The sequence below is a fragment of the Salmo salar genome, chromosome ssa19, assembly GCF_905237065.1.
Source record: "Salmo salar chromosome ssa19, Ssal_v3.1, whole genome shotgun sequence".
In the NCBI taxonomy this organism is placed as follows: Eukaryota; Metazoa; Chordata; class Actinopteri; order Salmoniformes; family Salmonidae; genus Salmo; species Salmo salar.
The window spans coordinates 74,059,971-74,076,277 of NC_059460.1; the positions used below are offsets into that span (position 1 = coordinate 74,059,971).

A 16,307-nucleotide genomic window follows, 5' to 3' on the forward strand; every position below is an offset into this window, starting at 1 on the left:
GTGTGTGTGTGTGTGTGTGTGTGTGTGTGTGTGTTTGTGTGTGTGTGAGAGAGAATGAGTCGTGTGTGTGTATGACAGAGAGAATGAGCCGTATGTGTGTGTGTGTGAGAGAGAGAGAGAGAATGAGTTGTGTGTATGAAAGAGAGAATGAGCCGTATGTGTGTGTGTGTGTGTGAGAGAGAGAGAATGAGTCGTGTGTGCGAATGAAAGAGTGAATGAGCTGTGTGTGTGTGTGTGTGTGTGTGTGTGTGTGTGTGTGTGTGTGTGTGTGTGTGTGTGTGTGTGTGTGAGAGAGAGAATGAGCCGTGTGTGTGTGAGGGAAAAAGAGAGAGAGAGAGAGAGAATGAGTCGTGTGTGTGTGTGTGTGTGTGCGTGCGTACGTGCGTGCGTGTGTGCGTGCATGCGTGTGACAGAGAAAAACTGAAGAAAGGGGGAGATAAAAAGACAATAAGTTGAGAGAGAAGAACAGACGCTGTAGCTAAGAGGGAGAGTGTAATAGCAGAATAGTAACAGCAGAAGCACACCTGTGGAATGCACCAATATGTGACCTTGGTTGGGAGGTGGAGGGGATTCTGGACCATCACCAAACCAAAGCCCTATCAATCTTGTTTTCCCATAGCAGCTTCAGTAGCTCCTCTGTTCTCTGGAGCTAGTGCACACACACACACACACACACACACACACACACACACACACACACACACACACACACACACACACACACACACACACGCACACGCACGCACACGCACGCGCACGCGCACGCGCACGCGCACGCGCACGCGCACACACACACACACACACACACACACACAGCTGCTTGGGATTAACAGTTTTATCTCTGTGGAGCATCCAATGGGAGAAAGGCCTTTACCAGGTGGGTCAGCGAAAGTCATGATCCTCCACATGACGCTTATCTAGGTTCTCTCAACACCCTCTGCTCACACAGAAACCGGATGCACGGCCCATCGAAGGGTTTGGGTCAAGGGGTAGGGCCGGCTAAATACATTCAGGCGTGCTTGAAAAGGGCTTCTTACCCGCAGAACATAAGTGAGAGAATCTGGAGAATTTTCCTTCAGTCCTTGTCAACATTAGTTCCACAAAGAGAGAAACAGGGAGGACCAATCAGCGCTTTAATAAGGAATTCATCTGTTGATTGAAGTTCCCTTGGGGGTTTGTGTACAGTGAGCTTTCACCAACCAAACACATAGAAAAACACCTAGGCTGTGTTTAATAGGCCGGAAAACAAAAATCACCATTTCTTATTGGACAAGTTTGGATTGTAACTCTTGGTTTCGGGCCGTTTTCTTCCATTTCGGGCCCACTGAACACAACCCTGACTTTGTCCGAACCAATCATTCTGCCAAACGTGCTCCATGTCATCAAAAGGCATCATGCATACATGGACACTGGCAAAAATGGCCACTTTCACCACACATGCTGGCGATGGAAGCTGGGTGTGTAATGTACATTTGGGATGTTTTTGTTTGTTTTTGTTTTACTTTTCGGTCAGTGTCATTGTTACAATGTTACATGTACCACAGAATCATGCTGAAAACAGTTATCTAAAAAAACAGGTTGTTTTTCAGTTTATGGATAAACAATCACTTGTTGTGTTATGTTCATTAACCATATATCATACAAGTAATTTGGTTGTGAGAATGCACGCTGAGTTTGTGTGAATATGTTCACCTCCAAAATGCAATATTCATTGTGTCTGTTGGTGTGTGTCTATGTATGAGTGTATAATTATCCAACAAGTATGTATTCAATCTTTCCATAGATATTCCTTGTTGTTAAGTTCCTACAGTAGTATAGAATATGCATGGGTGCATCCGTCTGTGTGTGTATGCATATACAAGGCTGTACTTTTCATTTCGCAGGAGGACGGGTCATAGAGTATGAAAGAACTGTTCTGTTGGCAGTTGGGGAGTAACAGAGTTGTGCAGTTTCCTTTGAAGAGCCGGGAGCTCTGGGATAGAACCAGGCTACAGACCCGGGCTGGGCAGTGCTAAGCTGGGAGGTGCTTTCATAGATACATGAGGAAAAACGAAAGAGATGGGAATGAGAGATGAAATCTTGTAGTCTGTGCACAGCAAAGTTATAGGCTGCCAGTGTTTTGGAAAGAAAACTTGCTGTGGGCCTTTTTTTGAGGGGGGGGGCTACTGGGTAAGGAGCCTTCATCTGGTAGCAGGCGATTGACGAGAGGGAGGGTCTTCTGGGGGCTTTTGAATCACTTCTGGGTGAACAAGGCTCCGATGGTGACTCCAGCGGCTCCCAGGGCGGCCAGGCCGAACACTGTCTTTAGGTACGGCCAGGAGTGAGAGATCCTCTGCTGCTCATAGATCTCCACAAAGGCGTCCTGAGAGAGGGAGAGGGAGAGAGAGACGGGGAGAGGCAGAGAGAGACGGGGAGAGAGATGGGGAGAGAGAGAGGTTAGTATCACCATCATCAAAGCCACCCTTTAACATTACATCTGTTCTTTATTCTGGTTACTGAACATTCACCTGCTGTGTATGTGACTTTGTTACATTATCAGTTTGTGTCCCATCAAGCCCTGAGTGTACAAGACATTAGGAACACCTTCCTAATATTGTGTTGCAACCCATTTTGCCCTCAGAACAGCCTCAATTCGTCAGGGAATAGACTCTACAAGGTGTTGAAAGCATTCCACAGGACTGCTGGCCAATGTTGACTCCAATGCTTCCCACAGTTGTGTCAAGTTGGCTGAATGTCCTTTGGGTGGTGGACCATTCTTGATACACACAGGAAACTGTTGAGCGTGAAAAACCCAGCAGCATTGCAGTTCTTGACACAAACCGGTGCACCTGGCACCTACTACTATACCCCATTTAAATGCACTTAAATATTTTGTTTTGTCCGTTTACTCTCTGAATGGCACACATACACAATCCATTTCTCAATTGTCTCAAGGCTTAAAAATCCTTCTTTAACCTGTCTCCTCCCCTTCATCTACACTGATTGAAGTGGATTTAACAAGTGACATCAATAAGCGATCATAGCTTTCACCTGATTCACCTGGTCAGTCTATGTCATGGAAATGTTTTGTCCACTCAGTGTATGTATAGGCACTAGGCATCAGGAAACCCAAACCCCCCTGGGCCTTGGTCCAGCAAGGTCTCAATGACAATGGCTGCATGTGGCCCAGATCTCTGAGGCTCTACTCCTGAGCCTCCCCTGTCTGTGGTACACATTGGGACAAAAGACAGGAACAGACAACCATGTCTCACAGCCAGCCTCTCAGTAAGAAAGAGACTCAGAATAATGCCTCACACACACACACACACACACACACACACACACACACACACACACACACACACACACACACACACACACACACACACACACACACACACACACACACACACACACACACACACACACAGAGAGACTTTTCAGGTCATTATGGTGACTTTTTAGGTCATTATGGTGACTTTTCAGGTCATTGTGGTGACTTTTCAGGTCAATATGGTAACTTTTCAGGTCATTGTAAGGACTTTTCAGGTCATTGTGGTGACTTTTCAGGTTTTATGGTGACTTTCAGGACATTTTGTTTCTGATAAAGTAGGAAAACTTGTACACACACACACACACACACACACACACACACACACACACACACACACACACACACACACACACACACACACACACATTTACGCTCCTTCTTTGCCAGGCATAGCAAGACCAAAACATCAAATTCTACACGACTATGAACCACATGTAAATGTATCTCAGCATATCTTGGTTTGCAACAGGTTCTTCCCCAAATGACCAGTTACAAGGAAACGTTCAGGTTCTTCCCCCTGGGTGTTCAGTGTAGTGTAATTGTAAAATGATAAGCAAGGGGATAACCCTAATGAATCACTGTTCCTGGTAATACTTTGCTTTTTATAACTAGTTGGAAAAAATGTAATCTGATGCAATATAATCCCACTGCAGCTCCTCTAGATGGAACCTTTACAAAGTTAGTTTAAGAGGATGTAATACTGCCTCAGGTGCTAGACTGCCTCCAGTGTTTGACGTATTTTGGTCGACATCGAAGGCTGTTTTATCACTGTAAACACTGTTACTGTGTGTGGTTGTGACCTGTGACCTGTGACCCCAGGTTGTGCAGTAGGAGCTGGGTATGTAACACTGTATTCACAAAGCTTCACAAATTTGTGTGTTTCTTTTTTACAGCCAGAACTCTATGGCCAGAACCCTAGATCCTAGTGTGTGTGTGTGCGTGTGTGTGTGTGTGTGCGTGCGTGCGTGTGTGTGTGTGCGTGGTTGATAGATTGTAAGGCATTTCACTGTACTTGTGCATGTGACATTCAGACTTGAAACTTGAAACTAGATTGAATACTAGTGTGCCTACGATTTCTTCCCCCCCTCCCCATACACAGAGGAGTAGCCTGCTTAATAAGTAAAGCCACATTGTTTTTATTGCAGCGTACTTGAACCGTATTACACTTGGCACAGACTCTCATCTGCAGCTCAAACCCGTCATCTGCGTTCAGCGTTCCACAACGTGCTGCCTGGGAGGAGGGTAACAGACTGCAAAAAGGAAGCTTCCCCAACGTGCTGCATGGGAGAAGGTTAACCCACAACCGCCGCACATCAAAACCAGTTAGAGCAGATGACGAGACGTGAAGGGGAGGAAAGAGAGAGAAAGGGGGGGAGAAGGAGAGGGGTAGAGGCGTGCTCTGGTGCTGGGATGTTAACCCACAGCTGCACATCAAAACCAGTCAGAGTAGACGAGACTTGGAGGGAAGAGGGGAGACAGAGAGCAAAGAAGACCTAGCTCAAGTCAGAGCGCTGATGCAATATTCAGCACCATTTATCCAGAGGTGTAGCTCACACAAGTCTGTCTTCATAGTCCAGAATCATCCTCTAGTTAGAATGGATAGGCCAACGAAGTTGGATTTAAGTCTTGGAGTAATCCCAATTTCCCATACACACATACCTTCCCTCATTCTACACTAAATGTCACTGAGGAAAAAGCACGTCATGGATCTTTTCTCTGACAGTCACGGGTCAATATCCTGTGTCTTGTATGACGAGCACAGCATCACATCATGTACTTAATCCCCTCTCTTCCAGAAATATCATGTTTATAGCCATCCTTCCCACTTCCAATATTCACCCACGCTGCTTACTGTAGTAAAGATGATCAATTGAAAAGTGCATCATTCAAAGTGTTCAATTACGAGAACAATTTCTCTACATTTCCACCACTCAGCAAAAAAAGAGATTGATGACATCATGGGAAATTCCTTGATTGCTCAGTCTGGTCATACAGAGGCGTGACAGCATCACAATAGGAACTGCCTCTACTTGTCTCATTAGCTTATTCATAAACGTTGTCCTATCACGGCTAATTACATTAATCGATTCCAGCTGGGGGAACAGTTGTCCAGACGAGTACAGTTGATCATGCATATCCAGCGTTAACAAAGCAACTTTGTGCATGTACTGTAAAGAGTAGATGTCACACTGGTTCCCTGTTGTCACAGTTGTGTCCACTGTCGTGCTTCCACAGTATGGGGCAATACACTAGCACTGACAAGAGAGCTGTCCAAAACATGGACATACGTCAGTCCAAAGATACCAACGCTGGTTTGATGTCATGGTTTATTCCATTCTCTCGACTCGTTTGTTCCCCCTCTGGCCAGATAGAGCAGACGTGCAGTGTGTATTTCATTATGACACACAAGCAAGGGCTATTAGGTGTTTACACCTGCAACAACAGCTGCTTTGTTGATCACCTGATACACACACACTCTGTCCCCTCTCTCTCCTCTATCTCTCTCTCCCTACCCTCTCTCCTCCTCTATCTCTCTCTCCCTACCCTCTCTCTCCTCCTCTATCTCTCTCTCCCTACCCTCTCTCTCCTCCTCTATCTCTCTCTCCCTACCCTACCCTCTCTCTCCTCCTCTATCTCTCTCCTCCTCTATCTCTCTCTCCTCCTCTATCTCTCTCTCTCTCCCTAACCTCTCTCTCCTCCTCTCTCTCTCTCCCTACCCTCTCTCTCCTCCTCTATCTCTCTCTCTCCCTACCCTCTCTCTCCCTACCCTCTCTCTCCTCCTCTATCTCTCTCTCTCTCCCTACCCTCTCTCTCCTCCTCTATCTCTCTCTCCCTACCCTCTCGCTCTCTCCTCCTCTATCTCTCTCTCTCTCTCTCCCTACCCTCTCTCTCCTCCTCTATCTCTCTCTCCCTACCCTCTCTCTCCCTACCCTCTCTCTCTCTCCCTACCCTCTTTCTCTCTTCAGGTTACTTTATGGTGCTGTCCTCTCCAATGGCTTCCATTCCTCCTCGTCTAATGTTTTGCTCTCACAAATACAAGAGCAGGTCCCCAAGGAATGCAATGACTTTAATTTGGAGTAAACCTTTCTTAGCAGCTATCCTGTTTGCTAGCCAGAGGGTCGGTGACAGACAGGACCCCTTGGATTTCCAACATGTTGACAGGTTGGCTACCTCCATCCCTGTTTGCTTTACGTTTTTCCCCCCACCTCGGCAAACATTGTCACTCGGCAAGCTTCCGGCGTGTGTTTGAACAGACCGGCTCTGTTTTCCCAAGGCCAGTACTAATAACCTCTGAACGCAGCTCTGACTTTTAGATGGAGCAGCTGAGCTAGCTAGCTGAGCCAAAGATGATCTGTTATATTGACAAGATGGACCAGTGACCGGTCTAAACAATGGAAATACATGTCCTCAAAGATAGAAGGCGAGAGCAGGCGAGATCAGGTGGGACCATTCTAGCCAATGAAAGGGCAGATACGCGTGTGAACATTTTTGCAGAAATGCCACGTGTCCACTTATTATCAGTGCATTTGTAACAACCTAGCCATTACAAAACTTATATTCAATCAAATAAGCCTAATGTAGCAAATGAATAATTACATTTTATGTTGACCAAATTCAACATTCTCTCATTGACCTCCAAACCAAAATTCCTCACTTCCTGGTCTTATTTTTGTGGACTGATTTTGGGGCGGAGTAAACCCACTTGCTTCGCCAGTGCTGTCATGGCCACCAGGATATACTAGCCTACTTGTTCGGGCTTACGTAATGTTAACAGCGAGGTGAATGAAAAAAAGTGGCCACTATGTAAAGATGTCAGTAAATATTAGTAAAGGGTAAGTTGTGAATCTTCCGAATGTCACATCTGACCATTGCTCTATAAACAGATGTCATTATTTGTTATGCAGACTTTGCAGAAGCTTTATATGCATCCTAAGAAGTAGTGTTACTGACATCTCTTTACAAACAAAACGCTGACATTTACTCAACCTGAAAATGGCGCCAACATGCAGGGCTGCCTCGCTTCTTGCTCTTAGGAAACTTTGCAGTATTTAGTTTTTTTATGTATTATTTCTTACATTGTTAGCCCAGAATTATTGGGGGGTTATTACATACACCTGGGAAGAATTATTGGATATCAGAGCGGCGATAACTCACCAGCACTGCCAGCATCACGACCAGGAATACGACTTTCCCGAAGCAGAATCTTTGTTCGCATCTCCCAGGGCAATTGAACTGACTCCAGAAGCCGACCCAAAACAATGGAGGTGAAGGAGAGGTACTCGGAGTGGTCTTCTAGTCCAATTTAGGAGACGCACACACCACCCACCGCTTCCGAGTATATTACTCGCTAATGTTCAGTCTCTGGATAATAAAGTTGACGAGCTCAGGGCGCGAGTCTCTTTCCAGAGAGACATTAGGAATTGTAACATACTCTGCTTCACGGAAACATGGCTCTCTCGGGATATACGCGCAGACAGGAATAAATATCTCTCCGGGAAGAAGAAGGGCAGGGTGTATGTTTCATGATTAACGACTCATGGTGTAATTGTGATAACATACAGGAACTCAAGTCCTTTTGTTCACTTGATCTAGAATACCTCACAATCAAATGCCGACCATATTATTTGCCAAGAGAATTCTCATTGGTTATAGCCACGGTGAAGGTAGGAAACAACACCTCCACTTCTCTGATCCTCAATACTGGGGTCCCACAAGGACGTGTGCTCAGTCCCCTCCTGTACTTCCTGTTCACCCATGACTGCATGGCCAAGCACGCCTCCAACGCAATCATCAAGTTTGCAGATGACACAACAGTAGTAGGGGAAGGTGAGGGCTCTGGGAGTGTGGTAGCAGGAAAATAACCTCTCACTCAACGTCAACAAAACAAAGGAGATGATTGTGGACTTCAGGAAACAGTAGAGGGTACACCCCCCCTATCCACATCGACGGGACTGCAGTGGAGAAGATGGAAAGCGTCAAGTTCCTCGGCATACACATCACTGACAAACTGAAATGGTCCACTCACACAGACAGTGTGGTGAAGAAGGTGCAACAGCACCTCTTCAACCTCAGGAAGCTGAAGAAATTTGGCATGTCACCTAAAACCCTCACAAACTTTTACAGGTGCACAATCAAGAGCATCCTGTTGGGCTGTATCACTGCTTGGTATGGCAACTGCACCGCCTACAACCGCAGGGCTCTCCAGAGGGTGGTGCGTTCTGCCCAACGCATCACTGAGGTCAAACTACCTGCCCTCCAGGACACCTACAGCACCCGATGTCACAGGAAGGCCAAAAATATCATCAAGGACAACAACCACCTGAGCCACTGCCTGTTCACCTCGTTATCATCCAGAAGGCGAGGTCAGTACAAGAGCATCAAAGCTGGGACCGAGAGACTGAAAAACAGCTTCTATCTCAAGGCCATCAGACTGTTAAACAGCCATCACAAGCACATAGAGGCTGCTGCCTAGACTTGAAATCACTGGCCTCTTTAATAAATGGAACACTAGTCACTTTAATAATGTCTACATATCTTGCATTACCCATCTCATATGTATAACTGTTTCCTATACTATTCTACTGTGTCTTATTCTATGCCGCTCTGACATTGCTCGTCCATATATTTTACATTCTTAATTCCATTCCGTTACTAGATTTGTGTGTATTGGGTATATGTTGAGTAATTGTTAGATATTACTTGTTAGATATTACTGCACTGACAGAGCTAGAAGCACAAGCATTTCGCTACACCCGCAATAACATCTGCTAAACACATATATGTGACCAATAATTATTTTTGATTTGACCCATCAGTGTACCTATTCTTCAACAACCTGATTAGCGCAATGATAACTGACTTCCTTGGAATATCAATAGCAATACTACCTAAAAACAGCCAACCAAGCCCTTTCCCAGAGTTTTCCCTAATGGATTGGATCAGAGCCCAGGTAATGTGACAAAGCCAGCCAAATGTGACAGGCTCTGACTCACGGTACCCTTACATGGGTTATTAGGGGTTTGAGGTCGTTTAATCCAGGGGGATTAGCCAAATGGATGGGATTTAGACGGATTTGCATGAGATGCTGATTAGGTCATCAGACTGGGTAATGGAGGAATGCTTCATCTGGGGAGTTATCTCTGTCGGTTCACTGGGGGTTCAGCATGATGGGATGGCTCACTGTGGAGAGACGATCAAACTCATAAGTGCTCTCTTTCTCTTTCCTCTCTCTCATTTCCTTATTCCTGGGTCTCTTTTCTCTCTCTCATTTCCTTATCCCTGGGTCTCTTTTCTCTCTCTCATTTCCTTATCCCTGGGTCTCTTTCCTCTCTCTCATAGCCTTATCCCTGGGTCTCTTTCTTCTCTCTCATTTCCTTATCCCTGGGTCTCTTTCCTCTCTCTCATTTCCTTATCCTTGGGTCTCTTTCTTCTCTCTCATTTCCTTATCCCTGGGTCTCTTTCCTCTCTCTCATTTCCTTATCCCTGGGTCTCTTTTCTCTCTCTCATTTCCTTATCCCTGGGTCTCTTTCCTCTCTCTCATAGCCTTATCCCTGGGTCTCTTTCTTCTCTCTCATTTCCTTATCCCTGGGTCTCTTTCCTCTCTCTCATTTCCTTATCCCCAGGTCTCTTTCCTCTCTCTCATTTCCTTATCCCTGGGTCTCTTTTCTCTCTCATTTCCTTATTCCTGGGTCTCTTTCCTCTCTCTCATCTACATATCCCTGGGTCTCTTTCCTCTCTCTCATATCCATATCCCTGAGTCTCTCACCTCTATCATACACATCCCTCTCTGTTTGTTCTTTATCTCTGTCTCTGGGCTTGATTCAATCCATAGCGCTGAAGTTCTGTGCTGTAGCGCGGTTGAAATTGAAAGTGAATTTCCGATTGAGCCAACATACGCAGCGTTTAGTGTGAATGCAGTCTACACGGGAACATTGCTTTTAAATTTATTGCGTTGTAGTACAGGTCTTCAGCGCTATGGATTTAATTGAGCCCTCTGTCTCACACTCCACCTCTCTCTACTTACATACATTAACTAGGACATATATACATTTACATTTACATTTACGTCATTTAGCAGACGCTCTTATCCAGAGCGACTTACAGATTGGTGCATTCAAAAGTACATACCAGTGGAGGCTGCTGAGGGGAGGACGGCTCATAATAATGTCTGGAACAGAGTGAATGAAATGGAACACATGGACACCACGTGTTTGATACCATTCCACTTATTCCACTCCAGCCATTACAAGCCTGTCCTCCCCAAATAAGGTCCCACCAACCTCCTGTGGTACAAACACAAACAGTAAAATATATCATAAAAATGCAGAGTGGTTAAAGATCAGAAAAGGAACCAAAAGGTTCAGTCATGAAGGTCCTGTGTCAAGGTCCTAACAATTATAGGAAGACGCGTGTGTGTCAGTGTGTGTGTGTGTGTCCAGTGTCGGTGTGTGTGTGTTGAGTGTGTGTGTGTCCAGTGTGCGTGTGTGTGTCTCAGTGCGTGTCCGTTCAGTGTGTGAGTGTGTGTCCAGTGTTGGTGTGTGTGTCCAGTGTGTGTGTGTGTGTCCAGTGTGTGTGTGTGTGTGTGTGTGTGTGTGTGTGTGTGTGTGTGTGTGTCCGGTGCGTGTGTGTCCAGTGTGGGTGTGTGTGTCCGGTGCGTGTGTGTCCGGTGCGTGTGTGTGCCGGTGTCCAGTGTGTGTGTGCCGGTGTCCGGTGTGGGTATGTGTGTGTGTCCAGTGTGGGTGTGTGTGTGTGTGTGTCCAGTGTGTGTGTGTGTGTGTGTGTGTGTGTGTCCAGTGTGCGTGTCCAGTGTGCATGCCCATCCAGCGTGTCCAGTGTGTGTGTGTTTATGTGTTATGCCATCCAGTGTGTGTCCGTCCAGTGTGTGTGTGTCCAGTGTGTGTGTGTGTGTGTCCAGAGTGTGTGTGTGTCCAGTGTGTGTCCATTTGTGTGTCTCTGTCCAGTGTGTCTCTGTCAAGTGTGTGTGTGTCTGTGTCAGTGTTTGTCCTATATATATATATATATATATATATATATATATATATATATATATATATATATATATACAGTGCATTCGGAAAGTATTCAGACCCCTTAACTTTTTCCACATTTTGTTACGTTACATCCTTATTCCAAATAGGGCTATCTTCTTTATTCTGTCCATACCTTGTCACAACACAACTGATTGGCTCAGACTCATTAAGAAGGAAAGAAATTCCACAAATTAACTTTTAACAAAGAACACCTGTTAATTGAAATGCATTCCAGGTGACTATCTCATGAAGCTGGTTGAGAGAATACCAAGAGTGTGCAAAGCTGTCATCAAGGCAAAGGGTGGCTACTTTGAAGAATCTCAAATATAAAATATATTTTGATTTGTTTTGGTTACCACATGATTCCATATGTTTTATTTCATAGTTTTGATGTCTTCACTATTATTCTGTAATGTAGAAAATAGTCAAAATAATGAAAAACCCTTGAATGAGTAGGTGTTCTAAAACTTTTGACCGGTTGTGTATAACCAGAGTCTATACCAGGTAATCGCCTTTGATCAAATGACGTAGGTGGTCCAATTCCAGGTGAGGTAGTCTGCTTAATGTGGAAGGACTGAGAAAAATCCCTTGTTGTTCTTAGTGTAAAACAAAAAGAGATCGGTTATTCTCAAAGATCCAACAAAGGACTACCTCTTGGATTCTTGTCAGGCAGGGAGTTGAGAACGAGAATAGGAACGTTGAGGGCATTTCCCTGCTCAGGCACCTGTCACATGTTGGCAACAACACATCCCCCCTGCCTCTCATTTGTGCTGAAAAACCTCCACTGACCCCAACCCACACACAGATTTTATTAAGAGGGCCTCTTTTCTGGCAGGCATAAAAAAAATAGTTTAACGGTTTTAGATTGCCAGAAGGATGTCGCAATAGAGGAGAAAGGAAGCAAAACTCTCTGAAAAAGGGGAGGCTTCCGATTCAGGCCTACCCACCGTGTCAGGTGACAGTTGACCTGTTGTTTGCGTCAAAAGCCAGGCCCTTTGATTCATTGTTGTAAGTTCAAGGAAAGAAAGTAAATCGTATTGCCTTGGAGCTTTTGGTTGTGGCATCAATTGACAATGCTGGGATTGTACACAGAATAACATTGACTGTGTGTGTGTGTGTGTGTGTGTTTCTTTTAATTTGAGTCTCTTAAGGAGAAAACAAGGCCTTAGTTCATGTCATGGCCTCCAGGTCTCTGGCTTTGTCACGTCACATGTCAAGTGTAGTCAGTCCTGGAAAATTATGAGCTCAGACAATCACACACTCTTGAGTTTAAGAATGCAATTATTTGCTGATCTACTTGCTGCCTATCCCATGATGCACTGTGTGTTTAGCTCACAGGCCTCCTATGAGCCTTACCCTAACACATTATGACAAGCCATACCCTAACACATTGACATCCTTTCACAAAGCCATTAACCTGAGTCAACCCGTCCCAACTGACAACTGTACCATACAGCCAAGAAGGCCTCAGGTCTCATAACCCCAGAGCTGAACACGAATGTCTCCATCCATCCAATCACGTGGAAGCATGACTCTGGGTAAGGTTTTTCCGGTCATGTTTTCAACCATCAGAGCGGATTAATTAGCTGGCCACAGATATAAATGCACCATGGGAGAGGGAACAAGGCACGATTAACACTGCACTGCCTAAGAAGAGGAGGGTGTAGAGCTGTGGCAGTCATGACATTTGTCAGCTGGTGATCGTCATGCAAATATCTGCCAGTCTCACTTTAATTGACCGCTAATTAACATAAAACACATTTAGCATCTTGTGGCTTCCACGCATAGTTTACAAGCCACTGATGCAGACCCTTGGAACATCTACATTTTAAAAAAGTTGTATAAATCAACGTAATAGCCTACACCATCACAATAAATGCATTATTTATTTTAGACAGGTCTAAAGAAACATGATATGAAGAAAATGTGGTCTATTTCAGAAGAACAGAATAGCATATTCTGAGTTGTCCTTATGTTAGGCCCTGATCTGGCTATGTCAAATGTCTGTGCGCTACACAAGTTCATTTAGCAGACAAAATTGGCTAAGAATTCTGTGCCATTATTTTACATATTATTTTATAGTATGAAGAATACTATTAAACAAAGCTGAATAAAATAGAACGGATATTTTCTCCAAATTATTTGAGGGAGTGCACACATGCGAATATTCTGTGTTGAGCGGTTAACAAAGAAACAGGTCCTCCTATATGCTTCATTTAGAGTTAATGTAACTTTAGTTGTCCTACAAACGTTGGGCTACATGTTTTGGTTGTTAATACATTCTAAGGCTGCATGACGCGACTCTAATGACGACTTGAAAAAAGTTGCATGAAAGGCATGAGCTCTGCTCTGTTTCTTCCGCAGGCTGCACATCAGTCTCTCATTCACAATTTGACAAACACTTTATAATATTTTTTACCAATCAGACTATCCTTAATTTAATTTGGTCTACTAGCGTGGAATACATTTTGATTTAGAATGGCCCATACAAAAACATGTCATCTGTAGCCTGCACTCGAATAGCGAATGGCGGTTACGTGCGGTTACGTTTTTAATATGCAAGCGCAGGCTGCGCGTCCTAGGTTTAGGGAAGCTATGTTTCCCTGAAGTAGATGTAATTAAATTGGCAAAACTATATAGCCTAATTAGCATACTCCTGTCTATACAGAAATAAATAAAATCATTCAAAATAGGCTACTAAAGCATGATTTGGCCACAGAAGAATAATAGTTGTTTTTTTTATCGTTTGGATTGTTCTAAATTGCATTGCCTACAGTCAGAAGGAAAGGCAGCGCACGCAATTTGGGCAGATTATTGTTGAGTATCAATGGTCAGTGAAAAGTTGAGATGTCAAACCAGGCATATCGCAATATTTCGGAAAAACATAGTTTGGAAAGCAAATGGTTATAACTGTAAAGAGATGACAATGTAAAAAATACTCTAAACTGTCTTTTAGTTATCCAAATTCTAAACTTAATTGAGCGGACAACAGTAGGCCTGTAACCTATCTTATTGGCAGCAGCGGAGAGCATCGGCAATATCTCCGGTGAGTGCGCACTTTGCAAATTCACTGTTTATCATTGTTAGGTCAGTACGACTTAAAAGTGTTTTGGACAATAATTTCCTCCTCCAGTTTAGATGGATTTCATATTCTATTTGCATCTCTACTTCTCGTAGGCCTAATTTATGGACAACGTTATTTTTATTCATCTGTTTGTCAGTGTCAGCTGAGTAGGATACCCTTTAATTTGTCGTATTAAAAAAGACTGCTAATTTCTCCAGTCATATAAGTGTAGTAGAATTACATGAAATATGTTTATAAAAGGCCATACCCAATAGCCTAGGCCTACTCTACGTTATATGCGCTCAGGCATTGAACAGCCATTTTGCGAACAGTGATTGAGCTATATTGTCAGCCTAAATTATGACTATCCAATCTACTCATCACATAAGGTATAGTAGTCTATTTTACATAAGTCTGCAAATACAATGATGCGTGGAATTCTTTATTGTAAATTGACAGATGACAGTTGACCTGTTATTTGGATCAAAAGCCAGGCCCTTTGATTCGTTATTGTAAATTCAAGGGAAGATAGTAAATCGTATTGCCTTGGAGCTTTTGGTTGTGACCTCAATTGACGAAACTGGGATTGTACACAGAACAAAATTGACTGTGTGTGTGTGTGTTTCTGTAAATAAGAATTTGTTCTTAACTGACTTGCCTAGTTAAAAAAAGAAATACTTGTTTTTGTAAAGGTGAATTTTTATAGAGAAAATTAGCTTCCACAAACTTGAAACACAAGTGCCGCCTATGTACGCTACACTGGTTGTAAAGCGGATTCATGTGCTTCATTTTAAGAATGAAGCAAGAAATATAGCAGCACGAAAAAACTGGGCCAGTCAAAACTCTGTTTTCGTACATGATTGCGCAATGACTGGGCTTATAAGAACACGTTTCACTAGGCTCTGCAGGCTATGTGCTCTCCAACTATGTTCCAGGGGTCCGAGGATTATAGGCCCAGTTTGGAGTTATTTGGACACTTTAGTTGTGATACAAACCTTATCAAAACATATAGGCCTTTGGACAAGGCTACATGATGTGTGTGACTATGATTTGAAAAAGTCTAAATAAAGGCATGTGCTGTTTCTTGCCTAAGACTGCACACGCTGGACATCATTCACAAGTGGTAATAATGCATCATTCACATGTGACAATATTGTCACGCATTAGACTATTCTCAATTCTCAATCTTGTTTTTACATATACTAAATAATATAGGTGTGAAAGTAGTTCGTTTTGATTTAGAATGGAACATTATCATGCACCTGTCGGTACAGGGGTATATTTGGATTGATGTCAGAGTGATTAGAGGGACAATAGAGCGCTGAGTACCAAGCCATTAGTGACGGGCAGTTAGCCAGTTTGATAGGCTACTAATGACCATCAGTGGCATCAGAGTACAGTCTTGGAGAAGACTAGTTACCATGACTAAACGGTCAAGTGGAATTTGAGTCTTGACTCGGTAACTATGTCATGGTGTGTTACTGTTGGAACAGATGCATGCTGGGATTTACAAACAACAACGTTTCAATGTTTTAGAACGGTTCATACACATTAAACACAGAAATAACTACACCGGTGTTGTGTTATACATGTACTGTTCAGTATATCACCTTGACTTTAAATTAAAACAACGTAGAGTGACTTCCTGGGGAAATTGATATCTGACACAAAAAACTCTGCCCCTAGTGCCCCAGACCACTACACTAAAATGAAATGTGTTTATTTCTCAGAACTTTCCTTTTAGCTGTTACCCTAGCAACACTTCCTCTTCTTACAGCTCACTATCATGGACCTGCTGGGGACTAATGAGGTCTTACAAGCATTTCTTCTCCTTGAAATAACGAGATTCCAGTCATTAAGGCAATGCAGTGGAGGTGAAGACAGACCCCCATACTGTGCA

The 16,307-nt window shown here is 43.7% G+C and overlaps 1 protein-coding gene across 1 annotated transcript in view; it reads right to left on the reverse strand.

Annotated features, from left to right (window-relative positions):
• Nucleotides 1-1,119: 1,119 nt before the first annotated feature.
• The window catches only part of LOC106579593 (apoptosis regulator Bcl-2), a 74,899-nt gene continuing 59,711 nt past the window's right edge, over nt 1,120-16,307 (reverse strand). Inside the window, exon 2 of the mRNA XM_014159646.2 lies at nt 1,120-2,362. Coding sequence (XP_014015121.2) covers nt 2,234-2,362 — 129 coding nt within the window. The 3' untranslated portion in view covers nt 1,120-2,233. The remainder of the gene's footprint in view (nt 2,363-16,307) is intronic.